Genomic DNA, 23,410 nt, shown 5'->3' with positions numbered 1-23,410 from the left:
AAGGCAAAGGAGAAAAAGAAATAGTGGAAGGACAATTTCAGAGTTACGATTGAACCTGTTTTGTAGGCCTGGAGGGTAGTACTGGTTTGAATTTGATTCATCAGAAAGCTTCAGAACCAGTTGTAGTGCTCATTGCATGTTTGGGTTAGATGTTGAAAGAGAGAAGATATTCTGAATAACAGTGGGATTTGTTTGTTGGCTGAACAACAAATCATAAAAAAAAATACCCTAAAGTACAGATTTCTATGACACACATTATAAGGTTATGGACAACAGGGTCTTTCTGGTTAATGAACATCTTAAAATAACCTTTAAACCTTATGAGATGGGAGAGCACACCCTGGAACACACTATGGTTAGAACTTTTAGTAATCATTGTAAAGTAAATGTTGGGGTTGTGAACAGCAGATAGCAGTGCTATATAGTATTAAAGAGAAGTTACAGTATATTCAGAATTGAAGGGAAGGGAAATGGGCAAACAATTCTTGAATTTCCTCTGACTCTTTAGTGGAATATGGTAGAGATGGATATGGTTTTGTTCTTCTCTACAAAATGATTATTCACTAGAAAGTAAGTACTCAACAATTTATTGTAAATTTTTGTTTCATTACTGCATTATTGAGGGTAATAAAAAGTGAATTTGTTCTTCAAATGTCACCTCAAAATATGATGTGTGGTGGCAGAGTTAGGATGCTGATTTGTATTTATCATGACTGTAAAAAACCCCTAACTTTCAGCCAAAAAGAGGGATAAATGTGAAAACTAATTTGAAAGCAGGATTTTTCAAAGTGCTGTAGTTCATAATCCAATGGAGATACTGTTACAGACAACGACTTTACTGTCCAGTTGGCATTCAGTTTGGAGAGTTTTAAATGTCATATAGATTAGTAGAGTAGTAGCTGTATTTCAAAAATGCACTTCACTCTTTTCTGAGAGCAGTAGTGCTTGGTCCATGACATTGACTTTCAGTGGATCAAAAGCTATTTACTGTTATGTCACATATATCAAAGTCTTGCCAACACTAATGGAACTGACCTCTGAGAGAGAAAAAGATGTCTACAGGCACAGAGTGACCTCAAGCACCTCAGCTATTTTAATTTAGCCATGGTCCATAGGTTTTGTCTGTGCACTTACTACCTTGCTTTTCCTAAATTGTTCTCTTCCATGTAAAGAGGGTGTGTCTCATAGTTTTGTCTTATTATAGCCAGAGTGCAGGTTGAATTGGGAGCTTGGACACAACTCCTGTAAGCTACACTTGAAGAGGTAATATCTGTTATGCTGACAATAACAAGATCAAAGCCCAAGAGTGGCAATCATTGTAAATTGCATCTACTACAATGTCATGTGTGCTTCCTCTATTATGCAGGAGTTTTGTGATCTCAAGTAATTACTGGCAGAAAAAAGCCACTTTGCAAGTGGTGTAGTACATCACAGGTCATGCTAAAATCAATGAACACGTTGTTGCACAGATTGTCTGATATCAAAAACTAGAATTTGCTTTTTGGCAGGTGTCCTGTATTTTCCTTAGGAAGCCTAAGCAGAAACAGGGGTAGTAAGCTGAGCACTTAGCCATAATATGTGCTGTTATGGGTGAGTAAACCCTAGAGGCCACAGAGGTAAATCTGGAGAATCAGATTTAGTGCATACATGCTCCATAGTCAGCTGAAAGGTAAGGAGACATTTGTCTGAGATCTTCAGGCATCCTTCTACAAGCTGCTGTTACAAAGCCAGACAACCAGAAAACCTGACCACTTACTCTGATTTCCATCTCGGCAAATTTCTGGGTGAGGGGGAATGAGGAGGTACCAGAAACATGCACTTAATTAGATGAAGTTGAGCAAAAAAGAGGCACATTAATAAAATTAGAGCAATGGAAATTCTTTCAGAAAAACTTTGTAGGTGTTTTTTTTTACCACTGAAGCCAAGACACTTGCTAAAATCCAGAGCCAACCTATACAGGTTCCATTAAGATTCAGATATTGAAACACTAACAATAAAGTGTGTTTTTATCACAGGGAAGGTGGAGTTGACAAAAGGATTAAGAGCTGTATACCATCTAATGCCACTGATGTGGACACCTGGATATTTAAATAGAGCCTTGCAAGTGATGGAGAATGTGGCTTCATTGTCAGGGGACATCAAAATCTGTAAAGAAGCTGTAAGTATAAAGGCTGCAACCTACTGAACAAGGGGAATTTAATATTAAACAAACTTCAATAAAACCTGTGAATTCTATGCTTTGTTAATGAAAAGATGCCCTGCAAACTTCAGAGGCCTTTACAAGACAGGAGAAATAATATTTAGAACAGAATCAGTGCTTAAGTTGATGAGCCAGTGATGATGTCTGCTGGCATGTCCTTGGCAGTGAATGTGTGCTGCTGCCACAGACCATTTAAGTAAGTTTTCTAAGCCTTGCCCTCCCTTTAGAGACACCTGTGTCTGTGTCAAAGGAAACGTGTCTGTAGGGATAGGAAGACAACTTTGTTTCTCAAGTTTTTGAAACCACTCAGAGACATATTTTTTAGTAGTGAGGATGAACTGTCACATCTTCTTGCCCTTATGGCTAATTGTATGTATTCTGTGACCTCAGATGATGTCCTGAGTGGTACTGGTCCAAAAAGCCAACAGAGTGATTTCTAGAATGTTTGTACTGCCCTACAGGGAGGATGGCTAGATTCAGTCCATTTATGAGGTCGGCACTACCTAAGGGACTTGGGGCTTAGGAGTGTTGTGGCAAATCAGGCTGATCCTGGCAAATCAGGCTGATCCTGGAATCAGACAGTTTAGGAGTAACTTAGTATGTCACTATGACATGGGCTGGAGCATAGAAACATCACAGAGGTCTCTCCTTCTCTTCTTGGTACTTTTTCCTAAGGTGTCACTGATAGTGGGAGCCTCCTTTTTGCTTATGTCACTACTAAACTTGCAGTCTCCCCTGACAAGCAGAAGTCTGGGGCACTGCTCAGCAGGTACTCCTACCTATTGCTCTATTTTCTGAAGCTTCTCCAAAAATAATACTGGATAGTCCAAGACAGGTCACATCTGTGACTTCCACCATTTTGAGTTACCTCTTCAGGTGTGTGGTTTTGGAGGTGTCTTTCTTACTTGAAGTCTGAAGAATTCAACTTAATACACTTGTGATTTTTTTCTGCTTACAAACCCTAGACAAATTTGGGAATTCCTTGTCTTGCTCTGGGTTGTAGATGAACATCCTGGTGTTGAAACAGGGCTGTATGTCTCTGGTAACCATAGATCCATAGAGAATCCTATCTGTCTGCGTACTGATACTCTAAAAATAGTAAGTGCTATTAATTCCTAGAAATGATATCTGTATAGAGGTACTTTTTACTTTGTTCAGTGGATAATGTAAGAACTTGTAAAAGAAGGTTCTTGCTGATTCTTTACTAATGCTGCATCTCTGTACATAACCAGTAGTAGAGCCCAAAAAGCAATGCATGACTGTGAGTGAGAGCCACACACTCCAAGATCCCAAGCACAGTACAAAATTCTTCCAAGATTCTCTCATTTCCTTTTAGAATTTGGGTTTCTATTTAGCATATACAGAAGTCATCTCAAAATACAAGGTAATTCATTAAGTTGTTTGACAGTAGTGTTACTTAGATTGTATTCCCAAACTCTTGATTCTAACCATGACAAATGTGATTGTTTAGATTGATGCCTTAGAGACCATTTTGCAGTCTGTCTTTGAAGCCAAACCTGATCCAGAATCTGCTGAAGAAGCCAAGAAATTAGAGCAGAAGTCGCAATGTGCAGAGTCAGAAGAAACAGAGCAGTCTAAAGTACCTGAGTACTACAGCCGATTCAAGGTAAGACATTTTAATTTCTCTAAATATTCTAAGCTGTGGTAGATCTCTGTGAGGCATACTAGAAAATACAGATGCTGACTTACTATGGCTGGTAGACTGACACCCTTTCAGTGCATCAGGATTCTGTTTGGCATTTTTGAAAGTAATGTCACCTTGCATTTTCACTTCTCCAAACAGGAAGCAGCAGCATACAAAGACATAAATGCTCAAGGCTACTTGTCTTTTGTCTGTCTGCTGGAATTTTATCTTCACTTTTCATACATGAAAATGATAACTTCATTCCTGTGTGCAAAAGTGTTATATCTTTAGAGACTTGTTATCTGACCTTGTGTGGGCTTGTGCTCATTAAAATAAATTATAATGGGTGTGAGACTACCCTGAATTTATTGTCCATTTGTGTGCATTATAATTATGTAGGAATGTTGTATCTTGTACTTTCAGACTGGAAAATTAAATCAAGTTCATATCACCTTCCTTTTATCTTTAGATTGTTATCATCATTCTGATGATAACATTAAGAAACACAGAAGGCTGTTCATTAGGGCACATCTACATAATAAGTGCATTTAATTTGATCATCTGATTTTATTTGATCATCTCAAAGTTAGCTAAATGAGCTAATTTTACTTTATCAACTCTGTTTTGTGCTGTGGCAAAAATCAAGTACTTAAGGTTGAACCTTACCTGGCTTACAGTTTCATGAGCAGTGCTCTTTCCATAACCCATCAGTTTCCTTAATTTCTGCTGGATGGCTCTGACCTTGGACAGCTGTGCTGGATACAGACTGTTTAAAGAAATTTCAAAAGTTAAGACTAGTATATTACGGTTTCAGCTCACACATACACTTTGTCTTGCTTTAATTTTGACTTACATAACTTCGCCACTAACATTTAGATACTAAACTTGTGTTATGGCAGTTAAAAGTTCTTAATTTAAGTGTTTGGGAATCAGTGGGTGCTCAACATATGGTAATTAATGCCTTGATGAATTTCAGTGAATTAGGTAAACACAAGTGTCCTTTGAAGGAGGGAGTGAGAAGATTTTTGTATCTCTTTTTGTCTGTTCATTGTCTAGCCTTGAAGAAAATAATGCAGAATGCCCAAAATGAGGTCTGAGTATCAAACTGGGGACTAGTGCCAAGAACCTAGTTTTCTTCTCAGCTCAACCTTTTCATAGATTCCATAATTAATCCTAATTCAGGCATTCCCTGGTATGGCAGTGAGTGACCTTTGGCCAAAAAACTAGTCCCAGTGTTTAAAATTTGAACAGGAAAATCTGAATATTAGAAAGACAAAGCTACCATGTGACATCTATGCATCAGTAATAAGCCAAAATCTCTGGTTGTGTGTTGCAGTCATGCAACAGTTGTGTGAATGAGAAAAGGAGCTTGCGAGTGAGAATGCCATTTCAGCTAAGCCTGAAGGAGTTCCTAGATTCTTCTCTCAAATCCATTAGGCCAGCCATAATGGCTCTTCTCATTTGTGGCCTGGGACACTTCCAGGTGTACTAGTTCACAGTGCACTAGAAATCCTTCAGGGTGAGGGAAGGTGGCAACTCTGAGTCAACCTGGCGATGTGTTCATTCCCCAGCTCCTGCCCCAGCACAGATCATCTGCCCCTTCTGTGTAACCACAGCAGAGGGTTTGCACTTCTGGCGCTGAAAAAAATTCAGTTGCACTTTGTCCAGCCCTGCATTAATTAGCCAAGATGTCCCAGTCTTTCTCCTTGAGCTCAAATCCAATTACTTCTGCCTCCTGCATTTCCAATTCTGCTTCACAAATCATATGCCTCAGAATGCAGGCAAAAGCATATGGGTTTGCTCCAGACATACACATGCTCCTCCGTGGTACGCCATGGAATGGCCTCTGTGTCTCATAACAACCTTCAGAACAGCCATTTGTAAAGTACCTGAAAAAGTCATGGAAGTCCAACAGATATGGATACTTGGCTTTGCTTCCACTAAAAAAAAAGAGGACCTGAGGGCATTTGTCTCTTTCCTAAAAGCTGTTAGAGCTGTAATCTAGACTCTGACACTCATTTGTGTTGTAATTACCTATTTTCAGATCCTGTGTGCTGAGGCTCACTGGTCACTATATAGTGTTCTTCAGGCAATTATTTCCATCTGTGTCAATGATCAGTAGCTGGCAAACATTTTATCACATAAATACTGGGAAAACCAAAAGCAATGCACCTTCTTCCCTAACTTACCTGCATGCAGAGCCATGGAGACTGCTTATAAAAGTCATGATTTAAGCATTTATGAATGTGCTCTTTTGGTACCTGTGGGACAGACAGCCTGCTTTCCTAAATCAGTATTATTAATTAAGAGAAGAGCAGGAAGTATTCCAGGATACCAGTGATTCCAGTGATGCCAGTAATGGCTTAGGAGACAAGACCTGCTAGTTTACAGTTTATTGCCTTTCTGTAGTTCAATTTCCTGTGTTTTAAGTTCAGCCCCTTTTCAGCTCATCCTTGGTAGAGCTTAATAGGAAGAGTGTGAATGATCTAAACTAGTTACACATCTAATCTATGAACATAGTTGTCAAGTTTCTTCCCCAAACGCAAGTTGTACAGTTTCTCCAGTTTTTTCACTGATGCCTTGTGTACCTACTGAGACTAAAACACCTAAATACTTTATTGAGTTTGGTTTTAGTTCATTAGCTTTGAAGACATTTGCTTTGTCTTCATTCTTTGTCATAAAATCAAAAAAGAGACAGAACCAAATATGCAAGACACTCAGACCTGCCTCTGTAGCATTTTAAAGAGTCTTTGATCTGCTGTCTGTCCAGCTCAGACCTCTGAGGTAAAACAAAGCAAAGCCTGCAGTTGTTCTGGCTGAGGGAGAGAGAAGTGGAGAGGCCTCAGAGGGGACATAATAGTTTCCTGCCTAAAAAACAAGGCAGAGCCTCCAGGTAGGATCTGAGGGAATATGCACTTCCAGATTATTTCCAGCCTGAGCTTGGGTAAGAGGAACACTGTGGATCAGCTGCATACTGCATAAACTTCTAGTGATAACTGGAAGTCTGGATATCTGCATGGCTCTAAAACTGCCATTTTGTTTGGAGGAGAATGATCCACACATCTTCTTTCCATTGTACTGCAATGCAAAACAGTTTCATTAAAATGAAGAAAATACGGATGCACCTTTCATTAGAACACATACTTACTTTAAACATTTTTGCAAGTGCTGGGCTGGGTAAAATGTTTTATTTAAAAAAAGAGTTGGAAAAATGTGTTTTCACCTAATGAGTGAACAAGGGATAAAGAATTTTCCAGTGCTGTATCATCTTTTCAATGGTTGTTTATCTGCACATTCAAGGCAATTAATCAGAATATGAAAGAGCCATCAGGCTAAAGATCACAGAAAGCCAGAAATAGTATCACTAGATGATTCATTGTCCTAAGTGTATTAACATTTTAGGCTGCAGGAAATCTATATAAGTAAAGCTTAAGAAAGAAAATTGGAGTTCCTTTCTAAGGCTTTGCTCTATTTCAGTGTAGAATATCCCTAAAAATGTATCACTTGCTTTAACAGTGTTGTATAATCTGTGTTAGTCACACCTAAGACACAGTAAGTTTGGAAGAAAAATTATAGGAGTTACTTAGTGTGCAGTTAGAAAGAGAACATTTGAAGTGACATGGACCTGTTGGGAGGGATGTTGATGCAGGCGGTGTGGATGAAATCATGCAGTTGGTTTTGAGGCAAGAGAAAATCAAGGTGTCTAAATAATATTTATTATGGTTGACTGGTTAGCTGATCTTTGTTAATACCAGATAACTGAACTTGGAAAAATAAGAGAATTTGAATAGTTAATGAAAATGAAATTTCATTGATTCAGTTTTGTTGCAATAAAGACAAATACTCTAGAGGTTAGCATTTCAAGAAATGGTAGCAACTACTACATTGTAGTGGAATGTGTAATAGTAACCTGGCCTGTATAGCAGCAGCAGCACTACTACTACTACTACTACTACTACTACTAATAATAATAATTCAGTTGGTTGTAGAGAAGTATTTTGTGTCTGATTGTTTTGTGATTTACTGGCTTTCTCCTTGACACTCCTATCAAATCTCCTTTTCTGACAGGAGCTGAACTCCAAACTGCATTCACTTGGCAAAGTTGAATCTGAAAGCCTGTTAACCCTGACAACCCAACTTGTCAAGGAGAAACTGCCACAGTGTGAAGTGGAAGACATTGCAAAATATGAGCAGAACCTCAAGAAGTGGGAAGAACTACAAATACTTCTCATTGAGAGAGAGAGAGCGATGAGAGAACAGGCTAAGCAGGACATGGAAGCTAGGAAGCTAGCTAAAGCATCTGCTTAGTACTGGAACATGGAATGCAGTGGTATGCACTCCTCTGTCAGTGAACTGAAGTGCTTCCCATTATTAATATTTCATTTCAATCATGCTGTAGGTGTGACTGCTGTATGCAAATAAAGCATCTCATTTTCTCTGTTTTCTGAAGTAAAGCACGTGTGGTTTAGAAATCTTCATCCTGTATAAGCTGTGTTTTCTTTCTACCATCAGCCAGGGGGAGATGGGATAGAGACAACACAAAGAAACAAAGGCATAAGGAGTAGCTTGCCTATGATGAAAGGTCTAGAGGGTGGAAAGAAAAAAAGAAAAGGGAAGAATTTCAAACACAAGTTGTTTCAGTAGGGGTTTCTCACAGGAAAGAATGCCTTTTCTACTCTGAACTGCAGACACTAAGAGGATTAACATATATTGATTGGGTTTTTATCTTTTTCCCAACCCATTTGGAAAATTGAAGCTTCTGTGTGTGGAGTAGGAAGGTAGGAAGCCTAACTTTAGGCTATTTTTAAAACTACAAAGAGTTTCAGCCTAGTGAGTTAGCAGTTGAACATGCATTCAGATGTGTCTTTACTGTAAGGATGTTAGAAATTTCTGCATTTACTGGTTCTATTTTGCTCAATATCTACTCACTAGTGAAACATGCAATCACCTCGGCACAACCAAGGAGCCTCATACTGCAGTGCACTTTCCTTTTATATTCTGGGCACTGTTTCATGAGGTTTTTGACCTAATTCCCTTCACGGTCCCATGCCCCATTCTTCAGATGAGTAAAACAATGTAGCTATTCACAAGAGCACAAGGAAATGGCAAGGGAGGAAAGGATCATAGTGCATTGATGGTGGTTGTGATGCATCAGCATCCATCCCTTCATACATTCCCACTGAATCTTGTTAGCTGCAGCTAGCAACTTTTTGAAGTGCATAGCAGGACAAGGTCCTTTAAAACAGGGAGACCTGAGCAACAGCCCTGCTCTAATTGCATTTTCTTAAGGCAACAGCAACACTGTTGTCTCACTGTGCTCTACCATAGGGTCTAAATAAATATTTTGAGTTTTAATGTGCATCTGTGTAGTTTTGCACTGATAAAACTCACACCACAAACCCACTCTAAATCCAGTGAGACCATGCTGCAGACCTGTGAACTTGGTTTAAGTATAGGAAAGCATACATTAAATACACCAGACACCATAGAATTTCCAGCAAACACAGTCAGAGCATGATTGCTCTTTCCAATCTAGGAAACCTGATACTAAGCTCCTTGACCCCATCTTGTCAGCAGCTCCCGTAGTTTAACCCATAGAGCAATAAGAGTGCTGTCTCCAACCAGGTAAGTGGATGATTTTTTGGTTTGTCTAGTAGTGGAGTTTCCTGGAAAACTTTTAAGAAAAGTCTCCTGAATTTTTTTTCCCTTGTTCTCGGTCTAAATACTTTCTGATTGCCAGGAGAAATTAGGGAACCGTAAGGAAGGATAGAGGCCAAAGAACACCCTTAAGAAAATTTCCTTAAAACTGGTAATATTAAAGAGGTCATAGTCACTTCTAATTGTGACATAAGAGAATGTAGTGTCCCTTCCCTGACCACTGTTTCAGTTGTTCAGTTTTAGAATATGGGCTGTAGCTCCAAAGGTTTTGTGATCACTCCTGCATCCAAATTTCTGTATGAGCTTCTCTTTACAGGTCAGATCTTGAGATCTTCATTACACTACAATTTAACACATTTCTGCTTGTTTATTGTTGGCCTCTTGGCAGCACAAGGAGCCTGTTTCTGTGAGCACCTCCACCCTCCCTCAGCCTGCTGGTAGATACACCAGGCTGCTAATGCTAATTGAGCTCCAGCAAGCTGCCAGCTGCTGTGTCCCTGCTGTTTCACAGGGTTGGCTTCACTTCCCCCACAACTACCCCTCCTTACCATTTATTTTGACTTAACTATTACAGCAATAGGAGAAAAAAGAAAACAAACTTGTGAGCTCTGAGTACCCTGCTAATGAATATTCTAGGTTGCTTCTTTGTTTTACTCCAGGCATGTGGGTTGGAATCTTCTGACCACAGTTTAAAGCATAAACTTCAACCAGGTAGATACAACCTTTGCCTTTTCCTTAGTCTCCTCCTGTATCCCCCTCTGCCCCTGGGAGAAGGAGATTTCTTTGCAAAATGCTTTGCAGGCAGCAAATCAGATTCATGGGGCCAGATGAAGGACATCAAACCCAAGACCTGCAGCAGAGGATCCAGATTATTTGTGACATAAACCAAAAGCCAAGCCCTCTCCTTTATCTGTCCCCTTGGTATCACCCTGAGTGAGATGCCACATTTGACACTTTGCCAGCTGGACCAACTGCACACTAGGGACCTTCTTTCCCTTAGGCCCCAGCTAAGTATTTCTCCAGTAGCTACTGTCCTGCTCCTCCCCACCATACGTTTCACCATGGTCTCAAAAGCAACCAGTTTCTAATGTTTTGTCTAGCCAAACCGTTTTCACACCTAGCAAATCCTTACATGTCCAGTACGTGTATGTGCACCCTCCTGAATTCTCCATCAATCGTCATTGCTGCTTTGTTTTTGATCTCACCTGTGATTCCCTTCAAGTTCCTCCTATGTATCATCACATTTATTTGTTCTCCTTCCCCAGGGAGGCTAGCTGTGTCTCTGCAGCTGCATCTCAGTTGTGCAAGCAGCTTGGGGTACCAAGTGCTTGGGCACCCTGAGGTTTGAGGACCATGGGTACAGCTGAATCTCAAGATGCTCAAAACATGTATTTGCAAATGAAGCTTAAGGGAGGGGAAAAAGGTACTCTCCTCTTTGGTGCTCTCTTCTACCTGCTAGCTTTGAGCAAGGTCAACAGTAAGACAAGTTGTGAGACAGGCTAATTCAGAGACCAGTGTTGTTCAGGCATATGCTTATCTTCCTATGCCCAGGAAGACACATACAGTACCTCTGTACCGAATGCAGCATCATGAAAAATCAACAGAATATCAACTAACTTGGCTTAACTAACCTGCTTTTCTCCTTCCCACCCGAGGAAATCTAAGACTTGATTATTTGCATAAACCATGTTGCACGCAGAACTTTTTTTTTACCTGCTTGCTGAATTAGTCTTAGAAAAGAAGTTTGAAGCAGCACCTAGGAGTGAAACTGGGCCTTAAGCAGTCAAAAGCCTTTCTGTCCAGATGCCTGCAGCCATGTGTGCTCGGCTGTGTTCACCATCGCCTGCTGTGATGCAGCTGTCCACATTTAAAAGGAGGAGGGGCAGGGAAGTCATACAGCTTCTTTTGTTCTGCTTCTGCTTAAATGTGAGCTCTGATGTTAAGGGAAGAGTGTGTATATATATGCATATAAAAAAGTAGCTTTGTGTTCTACAAACACAAAAAAACCTGGGTTCATCCAGCCCTGCTCCCTGGTACTTGATATTTGATGCAAGCTCACAACTCAGTCAATGAGTACTTTCTCAGTAGGATACTCTCAAGCTTTTTGAAGCATTTCTGGTTCTTACTGTCCTGTTTCAGACAGTCGTCTAGACATGTCTATACATATATAAGACTAGCTAAATACTTCCTGGAGGGGACAGACCAAAATCTTTTTTAGTAGTAATACTAGATCATATTTTTGAAGCACCTCTGCTAGGAATGTTCCTTCACATCCTGTTTTCGTTTGACTACAGCTGTGATTAGGATTAAAGCTGTAGTTTGTAGTTTCTCCCTTGTCAGTATATTTCTAAATCACAGTAGTGCATCTTTCTTCTTGCAAGTTTTTGAATAATTTCCCTACTCATTCTCCTGATGTTTTGATTGCTAAAGGCAGGAGGAAATCTCCCATTGCTATAAGCAGTAGTACATTGGCTTGCATAGTCACTGAGCTGTGACGAGCAGCCCAAATAGTACCTGACTGTGGTAGTGTGTGTGGTACAGCATTGCCAGACTTGTAGATGCCAAACAGTGTTAACAGCTCTCCCACATTTTCCTAAGTCTGGGAGAGATACCTTTCAACACTATTAGCCAAAAGAAAGAGAGGCCAATATAAACACAAATCCTGCTTGGTATGTTGGTAAAGAATTTGGCTGCTCTTAAGAGAAAAAAAGCAGCATCCCTATTCAAACCCATGGCAGACACCAAATATGCTGCTCCTGAGACAAGAAAATATGTAACTCTTCCTCCCTTGAGTGTTACTGGCAGAACAGTTCCAGCAAACCACTGAAACCACCATTATCCATTATTCACAAGAAGAAAATTACATATTTATACCCTTGCAGCTCAAATAAATGTTGCCAGAAGCCTTGCACAGATGGGCCTTATTTATGGTAACACCTGACCTTGCCAAGATAAGGTTACAGGATGCTTTCAGACCGGGTCAAATGTTGTATCCTACACACAGTGCTGGTGTCAAGCACCTGTTCCTTCCCTAAGTGGCTGTCCCAGCTGCTTGCCTACCCATCCCAGGGTTCTCTGGTCACCCTTAAACTACAGGACTAGGACAATGACCCTTGTCAGCTTTGGGTGAAGGTTTGCTAGTATGAGGGCATTTCTGACCTGGGCAGTCATCACTGTGCTGTTGAGACAGACAGAAGACAGCCTGGGACACAGGTGTCCTCTCTTCACTGCCTCTCAGGAAGCTGGAGTCAACAGCTACAAAAGGGAGTTGCACCACTGATTTAGATAGATGCAAGATGTGGTCTGCTAAACAGCACCCACTTTTGCTGAGGTTCCTGGGTCAGTTTATTTACAAACTACAGTTTGGCCCTGCAAAGTACGTTAGAATATTCAAGCACATCTGTAGAGAGTAAAATTTACCTTTCCAGAAATTTAATGATAGGAACTGTTGAGATGATGAAAAGGATTTTCAACTGTAGAAGAGAAGCTACTGCTGTACTGCTGACAACCTGAACTTGTAACAGTGACTCTCTCACAATAAAACCATGGAGAATGAAGTATAGGTCAAAAATTAGTGACAAATCATTAATTCAAAAGTAACTTTAGATGCTAAATTGGTAGGAAACTGTACCATGTACTCTGCATCAGTGTCCCCATAGAAATCAGAGTTGTCACTGAACTCAGCAAGCAATTGCATAGTACTGAGTTGTACTACTCTTGTTTAAGAGTATTTTCTGATGAACTCAAGTCCATTCTATCCATTCAGAATTAAAAATGTCCCAGGTGCAGAACTAACCTTAGAGTTAGAGGCCCAATAACCAGCACAGGACAAAATTCAGTTTTCAATATATCTTGCTATTGCAAATCATGACAATTCCTCCCTTAACTGATTTGGGCAAAGAAATTTTCAAGCCTGTTCTTATCCTTACACAGGGTAACTATAATTTCATCTTTGGAAAGTGTAAACTCTGAGTATACTGACTTGCACTCTTGAGGAGGGTTCATATTAAGTATTTAATTGGCTTAGTGGTTCAGTTTACCTTGAGCTGTTAGGGAAGTAACACAGGTGAGCAGAGGTAAAATAACATGAGGTTTGTAAAAGCCCAATCAAAATTATTTTCTGGACCATAACAGGTACAGAGGATGCAACTCTAATGCATATAGGCATTCTTATATATGTTTAGCTTTGTTTGTATTAGGGCATAATACAGGATATGTAATTCATCTTTTCTGTGTGATTCACAAGCACAGGCGATGGACCAGTCTGCAGTATGATGTGTAAATCATGGCATGCAATTGTTTTGGCAGTGAAGCTGGCATCAGATGCACAGTCAACCTCCATCTTGCCAGCAATTCATACTGGGTTTGGTAATGAAGGAATTGTTGAAGTGCAGAGAAGCAGGTGGTAATGATCCTTGAGGCCCAGCGAAAAATGGTTGTGCAGAATATAGTACCTGCTGAATTAGTTCTCTAGTTTTCTTCTGGATTTCATATCTGGTGGAAATGATGCTGAACATAGCAGTCAAAAAAACAGCAAATCTCCCACTATCATGAGGGCAGTCAGCATTATTCAGTTTCTGGTAGTGTTGGGCTGGATCTGAATCACAGAATCACAGAACTAACTAGGCTGGAAAAGATTTGAGAAATAGGCTTTGAGATTAGCAAGTCAAATGATGACCTAATACCGCTTTGTCCACTAGACAATGGCACTATGTGCCACATCCAGTCTTTTTTTTGAACACCTCCAGGGACAGTGACTCCACCACCTCCCTGGGAAGTCCAATGCCCAATCACCCTTTCTGTGAAGAAATGCCTTTTAATGTCCAATCTAAGCCTCCCCTGATGCAGTTTAGGATTGCCCTGTCACTGGATGCCTGGGAAAAGAGCCCAGCTCCCATCTGGCTATACCCTCCTTTCAGGGAGTTGTAGAGAGGGATCAGCTCACTCCTGAGCCTCCTCTTCTCCAGGCTAAACAACCTTAGCTCCCTCAGCTGCTCCTCACAGGACTTGAGCTCCAGACTCTTCACCAGCCTTACTGACCTTCTCTGGACATGCTCCAGCACCTCAATGTCCTTCCTAAATTGAAGGCCCCAGAACTGAGCACACAATTCAAGGTGTGGCCTCACCAGTGCTGAGTACAGGGGACAATCCCTGCCCTGCTCCTGCTGGTCACTCTGTTGCTGGCACAGCCCAGGATGCCATTGTCCCTCTTGGCCACCTGGGCACTGCTGGCTCATGCTCAGCTGCTGTCACCAGCACCCCCAGGCCCCTTTCTGCCTGGCCACTGTCCAGCCACTCTGTCCCTAACCTGGAAATTATTGTGTCCAAAGTGCAGGACCCAAATCTTGGTCTTGTTAGACCTCATATTGTTAGTTTCTGTCCACCAATCCAGCCTGTACAGGTCCTTCTGCAGTGCCCTCCTACCCTCCAATTGATTGACACTTGTTTCCAGCTTGGTGTAATCTGCAAATTTGATCATGGTAGACTAAATACCCTCATCAAGATCATCAATAAAAATACTAAACAGAACTTGGCCCCAACACTGATCCCTGTGGGACACCACTAGAGCACAACTGGATGCAGCACCATTCACCACCACTCTCTGGGCCCAGTCATCCAGCCAGTTCTTAGCAACGGGTGCTCCTGTCCAAGCCGTGGGCTGCCAGCTTTTCCTGGAGTGTGCAGTGTCAAAGAAGGCACACACAGCACAAAAGAGGATGCAGTGCAGACTAGTCACATCTGTGGAAGATGAATAGTGACTACAACAGCAGGCGTTGATCAAAAACTGCTTGCTGAATGAAGAACATGGGCAATGCTTATGGGCCCAGGGAAACTTTAGAAAGCCAAGTTTTGTTGCAATCTTGGGCACAAGCTGGATCTGTGGCATGTCACTGTAGCTGTTAATCAGAAATCCCTCAACACCTCTTTTTGGTCACATCCTGGGTGTCTTAGGCTGCAAATGCAAGATGTGGCCAGGAGTGTGTATTCTATTTCCATCTCTTAGAGCTGGGGCAGCTGTCTTCTGTTAAGTGGGCCACCTGTTAAAACCAGGTGTGGGGTTTTTCTTTATCTCTTCTACAACCAATCCTCCCTCTGGGAAATATCTTCTGTTAATGAGCCATTGAGTTCACTACATGACTGATAAAATTACATCATCCCATTGTGAGATGCTGTCGTGGTTTGACATGGAAAAAGAATTTTTCTGGAAGGAAAAGGTCAATTTGGATATTGACCAATTGAAGGTGGACACGCCTCTGAGAACACAGAGGGGTTAAAAGCAGAATTCCCAGGAGAACTCGCTCTCTTTGGTTCCGGTCAGCCGCAGTGCAGCCTCCCCTGCCTGGCCTGGCTGGGTGGGGAGGGGGAGGCCCATGGCCTGACTGAGGTAGGTCCAAGGGTGGAGGGACTGGAACCGGGCTGGCCCCTGCAAATGGAAGGGTGGAAGAAATCTAGGATGTCTCCATTCCCCGCCCCAGAGTCTCTTGGCAGCGGCTGCTTGTCAGCAGTTCACCTCGAAGAAGGAGAAGAGCAAGGGCAGGGGCCGCAAGGTGCCCAGCTGCTGTGGGAGCTGGAGAAATCCAGGCAGAGAGCCAGCAGGGAGTCGGGACTTTTAACCCTTCCTTGAGAAATTAAAGCCTTGTGAAATTTTTCCCGTCCTCGGTTTGAAAGAGAGGAAGAGAGAGAGAGCTTGGACCCTGGGATGTTAGAACGAGAAATTCTAGATAGAAGGGGGACAAGGAGTGGCTTTTGGTTTGACTTTTTCTTTGGTAGCCACCGACTGAAATCAATCTTCTCCAAGAGAGACTGTATTTTAGAAGGATGCCGGTGAGCCAAGAGACCTGCTTCAGCTAAGAAAAGACAGAAGTGGAGTGACCAGAGAAAAGTTAGGGGGTTTGTGGTGGTGCCCCCTGTCCTCAAAGAAGAAGAGAAGAAGATCTCTGTTCTTGGACCCTCGGCCCCAGGGGAAAATTGGGCGGACTGTGGTCCCAAAAAATGAAAAACTGAACTGTTGTTTTTCTCCCCTCTTGGCAGGGCATCCTTGAAAGGAATAATCCTAAAAGCAGTCTGTCCATCCATGCATTGGTGGTGAGAGCACTGTGCATGGAAAGGAGAAGGGTCACCATGGCAAACTTTTTCTCCGGGCGGTGCCATGTGTGACATGGAAGCACTGGATGTGGCAGCTGTGTTTCCTGGGGGGTCTGTGGCACAGGAGAGACTCCTGTTCTCCCTTGATGGACTGAGTATCGATTGTCTGGAGGGTGAAAACCTGATTGGGGTCCAGATTGTGTCTCACTGTGGTTTGTTGGAGTCGGGTGGTGGGAGGAGGAATGCTTTGCAAGGTTTTCATTTTGATCTTTGTGTGTGGTTTTTTTTTTCCTTTCTTTTTTTCTTTTATAGTAGTAGCTTAATAAAGTTTTTTTCCTTTTATTAAGCTTTGCTCTGTTCTCGATCGCATTTCACAGCATTCAATTGAGAGATTGCATTTTCATGGGGGCACTGGCATTGTGCCAGTGTCAAACCATGACAGATACTATGCCCAGAAGGAGGAGCCATTATTACCAGCACCCTGACCCACAGTGGGTCAGGTCATATTCTGATTATGTCAGTGCTGTTTTGCATTACTGCATAAAAAAAAAAAAAATCTAATAAAGAACTGTTATTCCTGCTCCATATCTTTGCCTGAGAACCCCTTAATTTCAAAATCATAGTAATTTGGAGGGAGAAGGTTTACATTTTCCATTCCAAGGGAAGGTCCTGCCTTCCTTAGCAGGCACCTGTCTTCTAAAACCAAGACACTTGGATCAATGAAAGGCTAAAATTTCCTCCCATCCACAGAATCAAGAATTAATAGTCTACTGGTTCAGGATGCCACAAGATAGATCCTCCATTTTTGATAGACTGAAAAGACCTGATGAACCATCATGTTCCCATGGAAACTGAAATAATACCTCATAAGCTGATTGAATTTGTTCAGCTATGTTGAAGAAAGGAGCTTTCATGTGGCATCTAGAAGCAGCAAGCCAAACACCACACACCAGGCAGACCTGGCCCATTACACCTATGCAAATCCAGAACTTTGCTATGTAGCTGCAAGTAAATGACTGGGATTGAATCTTGAGCTAGTCTCCTTTGCAGAATCATTCTAATATATTTTAAGTAGTATCACTTACTCTACCACAAAGCTTAGAAAACCTTGATGTACACATATGCAGAATTATACTTAGGATATAAGATTTGCAGCACTTGACTGCCCTCATCTAGTCATCATTTTCCCCTATTTCACCATGCTCAAGCCAGGTACAGCATTTCTTGTCATAAGAAGCTAGAAATAAACTCTTGGACTTTGGAGGTGAATAAGGGCCTGCAAAAGAAAACTGCTGTCTGAGGGTGAAGGAAGTCCCACAGGACCTCTGCTTCTCCTGGGAATGAGCACCCCTTGCCTTTTGCTGCCACAGCCTTTACCTGCCCTCATGCTGTCACCATGGACTGCTGCATCTCAGTACAGCAGGCATTGCAGCAGAAAAACTACAAAGGCAGGAAGCCTTTGAGCACCCCCCAACAGCAGTAGAGGAATTCTAACATTTACAGAGTAAAAAAGTGAATTGAGGGCTCAGTTTCCCCACATGCTCTTTCCACCCTAACCAAGATGAATGGGCAGTAATGGTCAGGAAGGGTCCATGACTACTGGAGACAAGCTACACACTCTTGTTGAACTGCTACAACTTTGGAAAAGACCTCATGGTGGGCTCAGTTTGATGAAACTTTATTTGGCATCATCTGTGACTGTGTACTTACTGAAAATGAGGTGTTTTCCCATTCTGCTGAGGAATACAGGAATGAGAACAACAGAGAAGCCATGTCATGGTACATCATGGTAATGTTTCACACCACAAGATAAAAGTATCCTTCCACATTTATTTTCCAATTTCTAAAGAGAGATTGGGGTTTGTCTGGCATTCAAATAATCACAGATCTTCAGAAAAAAACCCCATAGTCTAGGTAATCATGACTAAGAGAAAGGGAGAACTTAAAAATACATACATACACAAAGACAAGAAACATGGCAACACCACTTTACCACTTTTGTATTTTATTGTGGAACTGAGTTTGATTCCTTTACATCAAATATCCTCAATGGAAGAGGGGATATTGCACACAAATATCATAAAAGCACTACATATTACTTTCACTGGAAACTAATTTTCTACATTAGATATGACTGGATAGAATAGAAGTGATGCAGGATTATAAGACATAATACCATACACAGCTGCAGACTGACACAAACACCATTCAGAACAAGAGAGGAGGTGTGTGAGGTGCTTCTCAGCCAGCCACAAGACTTTCTTTCCATAGTTTGGAAGATAATGGCTGCATGCAAATGCGTGAAAGCATATTTCAGATTTTGTCTTTTACATTGAGATTACAGCCCAGTCTTGAAGAGGTAGCTCCTGCCTTCTGGAGCTCTTAGCCTAGTAGAGAGAAGCTGCTCCTTAAATTTGTTTCTTTCTATATTTTATGCCATTGTTTTATTTAGTTACACTTCTTTTTAAGGATTTTTTTTGAAAAGTCACAACAAACAAGCTTTTTCTTTATTTTTTTTAAATTTTAAATAGCAAACATTTTTATACCAGGTGAATAATATAATTGCAGTCTAATAAATGCTTTCCCCTAGTTGATTTTAGTGTTTTGTTCAATTAAGTGAAAAGATGAAAGCTTTCCTTTCAAGTGTAAACATTATATTTTTTCATATTCTAGTAAATCCAGATCAAGAAAATTACTATTTCTCTCAAAAACATCATTACTGAGCAAGAACCTCTGGCGACAGATGAACAAAGAGAAGCGCATGACAGAAATGCTCCAAATGCACAGCAAGTGCTCTTTGGAACTCATTTGCTTGTGTTGGGAGGGATTGAAAATTCAATTAACAAATTTATTAAATCTTAGTAAAAGAGTACCAGAACTCTCCTAAAATGCATAAGCTATCATAGACAATTAAAAAAACCCGAACATTCATATACACAGTTATCTCCATTCACCACAGTATGTAAAATAAGTAAAAAAAAAATCAAAAATGATTTCTATGAAAGATGAGGTGAAAATAGAGGTCAATGAGTCAGGCCCACCACAGGACTTTGAAAAGGCATGCAAGAGAGGCCCTGTCCAAGTTCAAGAGTGGGATGGGATCCCCAAAGTTAATTCTTCATTGAATTATATGAAGCATTATATTAATAGCATAAAGATCATGACTGGGAATGCTGTTATGGGTAATACCATCATTGAAATGGAGTGTTCTTTGCACTCAGGTATTGAATCTTTACAATTAGAGTAATCAATAACAAACCATGCTCCTAGAAATCTATGCTGATCAACAGCACTCATCGTTAATGTACATAGTACATTTTGATGACTTACACTAAACTAGTTGTGTAGTACTAGGATTAGCACAGGTAGATTAGATCCACAGGCAGGAAAGTCATTAAGGGCAAGAGGAGCCAATGGAGGAGCTCATTGCTGTGTTGAATCTAGGTGCCATTGCCATTTGGAAGGGAGTGGATGGAACAGGCATTACAATACCTCAGAATAGCCAGACCAGGGTTTTAATATTCTTGTAGCAGCAAAAAAAGCAAATGTATATGTAACTGTCTAATTATTATTATTATTTCAGAAGTAAAACAAATGCTTCAGCCATCATAAACTTGCTTGGGCATATTTAAGGCTTGTTTCCAATTTAATTTACAGTAGGATCAGATGACTGTAATTTCCCTGACAGGAGTAAAATTGCTCCTGATTCACAGGAGTGAGTGGCATAAGTGTGATTAGTCACAAAACCACTTGTGTACTTAAAACAATTTTCTACCAAAGCAGAGATACAAACCATTTCAGGTGTTGTCAGAAAACCAGGAAATCTGTTCCTACCCACTCAAAAGGTTTGAATTCTGACCGATATAATAAAATACACAAATAAGAAAGAATTGTAGAAACAGTACAACTGTTCTGCCAAAAATTTTGCAGAACATATCTGCAAAATGATACAACATAGTCTGCAAAGATACCACATATCTTTGTAGACTATGTATTACAAAAGCATTCTTAAGTGAATGACATGAGCCCAGCAAACATGCTTGTTTTCACAATACATTTCCATCTGCCTTTTGTGCCATAGTAACTCTGAGTTATTCTTAACTACTTAAAAGGTATAGCAATAAATAAAACAGCATTGCTAGAGAAACCTAAAAAAAGAGAAGACATTAAAAATAAATCAAAACCCCAGCCACTGACAACAGTAATTCACAGCATTAAATGGGCATGAGAAGCCCACATTTACAAGACCCTAAACCAGTATTAAAAAACCCTCATAAAAATTAGGAGTGCAAACATACACCTATTAAACAAAAACATCCTAACAATATAAAATTGAAATAAATTATAAGAAGAGAAAATAAAATGAGGTCATAATTCACTACATTGTAAAACTTAATGCCAGCCATAACGGTGATTCATACAACCAGCACATAAGTCTGTGCTGTAGGCCTTTACACCTTCTCAAATTCAGATTTGAAGACCTTCTGCAATGTAACAAGATCTTTTAAACTGGGGTAAAATTTCTGAGACGAAAATATCCAAACTGTCTTAAATCACAGAGGTGGTGCTGCTCCTCTGCAAGCAGTCTAGAGAAGGAAAAGAAGGGAAACATAAAGAAGGAAAGGAAAGGAAGAAAAAAGAATAATAAAGGAAGAGGCAAGGAAAGGAAGAGGAAAGGAAGTGAAAGAGTAAAAAAAGAGGAAATGAGAGGAGGAGAGAGGAGTAAAGGAAAGAGAAGGAGGAAAGGAAAGAATAGAGGAAAGAAGAAAGCAAAGGGGAAGACAAGGGAAGGAAAAGGGAAGAGAAGGGACTTATTTTAGCTTATTGCTTGTTCTATCCTTTTTCAAGATCTTGTAAGGATTAATAATGTAGGTTACAACCTTTTAAATATTGGGCAATCAACTTCTCAAATCCAATTTTCTGTCATCATCAACAGAATAATTTTATGAGAGTATCTTTCCATACCTGTTTCCTGAAAAAGGTATTGACAGTTGACTCTTTTCAATAAATTTTACCTCAATATCCATTCTCACTAGAATCTTAAACAACACTACTCATTTATCTTACGAAACTACTAAAAAGAATGCCTTCACCGGAAAAAATTTTCTTTGCATTTACCTGTAAATGAAAGTGTTTATTACAAATAATGTATTAAAAGTTCATGCAGCACTAAAAAGAAAGGCTTCTGTACATTTGTTCCCTCTTAAATTAAACAAATAAAATCAGGTAAGACAAAGGAAGGCTGAATACTGTACAGGCTCACAGGTAACCTTGTCAATCAATCTGAATGTTTCACTAAGTTTTGTAACTCTGATACTGGACACCACTTCAATCTTGCTTCCACAGTATGAAAGGAGCCTTCAAAAAAAAACTCATCTTGCCTTGTTGAGCTGTCCAGGTGCATCTATGAAGTGTTCACTTAACTAATATATGTAATTCAGAGCACCAAACCATTTGACCAGTCAGATAAGTTCCTAATACCACACATGCACACTCACACTTCTTTACTGGTGTAACTATGATCCTACACAGATGTTTTATAAATTTGCTGTCTCAGCATTAAAAAATAAGTGCATCAAGTTTCTTTGTACATTCAAGTCACTTTCTAAGGCAAATTGTCTACTGTATGTACTCCTGACCGCTTTGGTATTTTGCTTCAGTTAATCGACAGTGGACATGGGTGTTCAAGCATGTGGACTGGTCAGTTCTGGCTGGAGTGAGCGGGTTTTTGCTGGAAGCATGCCTTAGATCAACAATTCTGCATGTTCTAAGAAAGATTTTACACTTCTGGATGGGGTGCAGGCTACGTGCATATTTGGCCTGTGATTGTTACGGTGTGTCAGTATGCAGAGCTCAAATTAAAGTGAAAAGCTGCTGATGAGTGATTAGGTCATACATCCCTTCCTAGCCATGTTCTCTTTTTTTTTTTTTTTTTTTTTTTTTTACGTTTGAGCTAACTTAATTCTTTAAAAAAAGGATCCCCATAGTGATAGCTCATATTGATAAAAATTTAAAACTTTCTTCTCATGTGAGAACATAAGCAGACTGTAGTAAGCGATACATCTATTGCCATGAGACTAATGCAGACCTAATATATACTACTTTCTCCTCCTACCCCTCTCTCTCTTACTTTCTTTGTGTTTCTTTAGAGGGCAAACGCCTCTACCTGGCAAAAGTCAATTGGGGTTGCTAGAGTGCATGGTTTTAAAATGTTGATGCAACTGGATCTGTATTTTCGCAGTAATTTGTACTCTACTATGGGAAGACTGTTATTTCCCTTAGCAACCAACAAAGACTGAAAAATATTAGTGACTTGCATCACTGTGACATAGTATAGCATTTGGCAGGTATATAGTTGAGCAGTTAAAATAGATGACTTGAATTTTCAGGAAAGGTGTTTTCAAACTGAAGAATTTCTGGAAACAAAGTTTAATCTTGTGATGCACGGTCTTGTTCTTACAGTTCAATCTTGCATGCAGGAAAAGATTCATCTTGCATAACAACAGTGCTGCTGCTTGCCAAAACCATGATGTTGAGATCCTGCTGTTTCTCATGGGTCTCTTGGTACCATTCCCTCATCACTTCTGAGTCATGGGTTGGGATTAAAGTCACCTGCAACACAAAATAAAATTCCTATTGAATGGACCACAGAAACAGCAAAATGTCTTTTCAAGAAGCCCCATCCAACACTCTTTTCGAAAGAGTGGATTTTTATGCAATAAATACTTGAATAAATGGGTTGAAAAAAGAAATCAACATGTAGGTAAGGCAGAATGACTGAAAATAAGGTTTATCGAAAGAAAATGTTGGTTTTGTAAGGT

The 23,410-nt window shown here is 40.4% G+C and overlaps 2 protein-coding genes across 3 annotated transcripts in view; one reads left to right on the top strand and one right to left on the bottom strand.

The window, feature by feature from the left end:
• Positions 1 to 8,323, top strand: part of MRPS27 (mitochondrial ribosomal protein S27) — a 38,329-nt gene extending 30,006 nt beyond the window's left edge. For both annotated transcript variants that reach the window (XM_021531758.3, XM_085566532.1), the window contains exons 9-11: positions 2,016 to 2,158; positions 3,672 to 3,827; positions 7,914 to 8,323. In XM_021531758.3, the coding sequence (XP_021387433.2) occupies positions 2,016 to 2,158; positions 3,672 to 3,827; positions 7,914 to 8,153 (539 nt within the window). In that variant the 3' untranslated portion in view covers positions 8,154 to 8,323. The remainder of the gene's footprint in view (positions 1 to 2,015; positions 2,159 to 3,671; positions 3,828 to 7,913) is intronic.
• A 14,179-nt stretch (positions 8,324 to 22,502) lies between these two features.
• MAP1B (microtubule associated protein 1B) overlaps positions 22,503 to 23,410 on the bottom strand; it is a 68,507-nt gene continuing 67,599 nt past the window's right edge. Inside the window, exon 7 of the mRNA XM_021531757.4 lies at positions 22,503 to 23,201. Within this exon, the coding sequence (XP_021387432.3) occupies positions 23,046 to 23,201 (156 nt within the window). The 3' untranslated portion in view covers positions 22,503 to 23,045. The remainder of the gene's footprint in view (positions 23,202 to 23,410) is intronic.

This window comes from Lonchura striata, chromosome Z (assembly GCF_050655825.1).
Source record: "Lonchura striata isolate lonStrDom1 chromosome Z, ASM5065582v1, whole genome shotgun sequence".
NCBI classification, from domain to species: Eukaryota; Metazoa; Chordata; class Aves; order Passeriformes; family Estrildidae; genus Lonchura; species Lonchura striata.
This window is presented reverse-complemented; position numbering and strand designations above follow the sequence as displayed.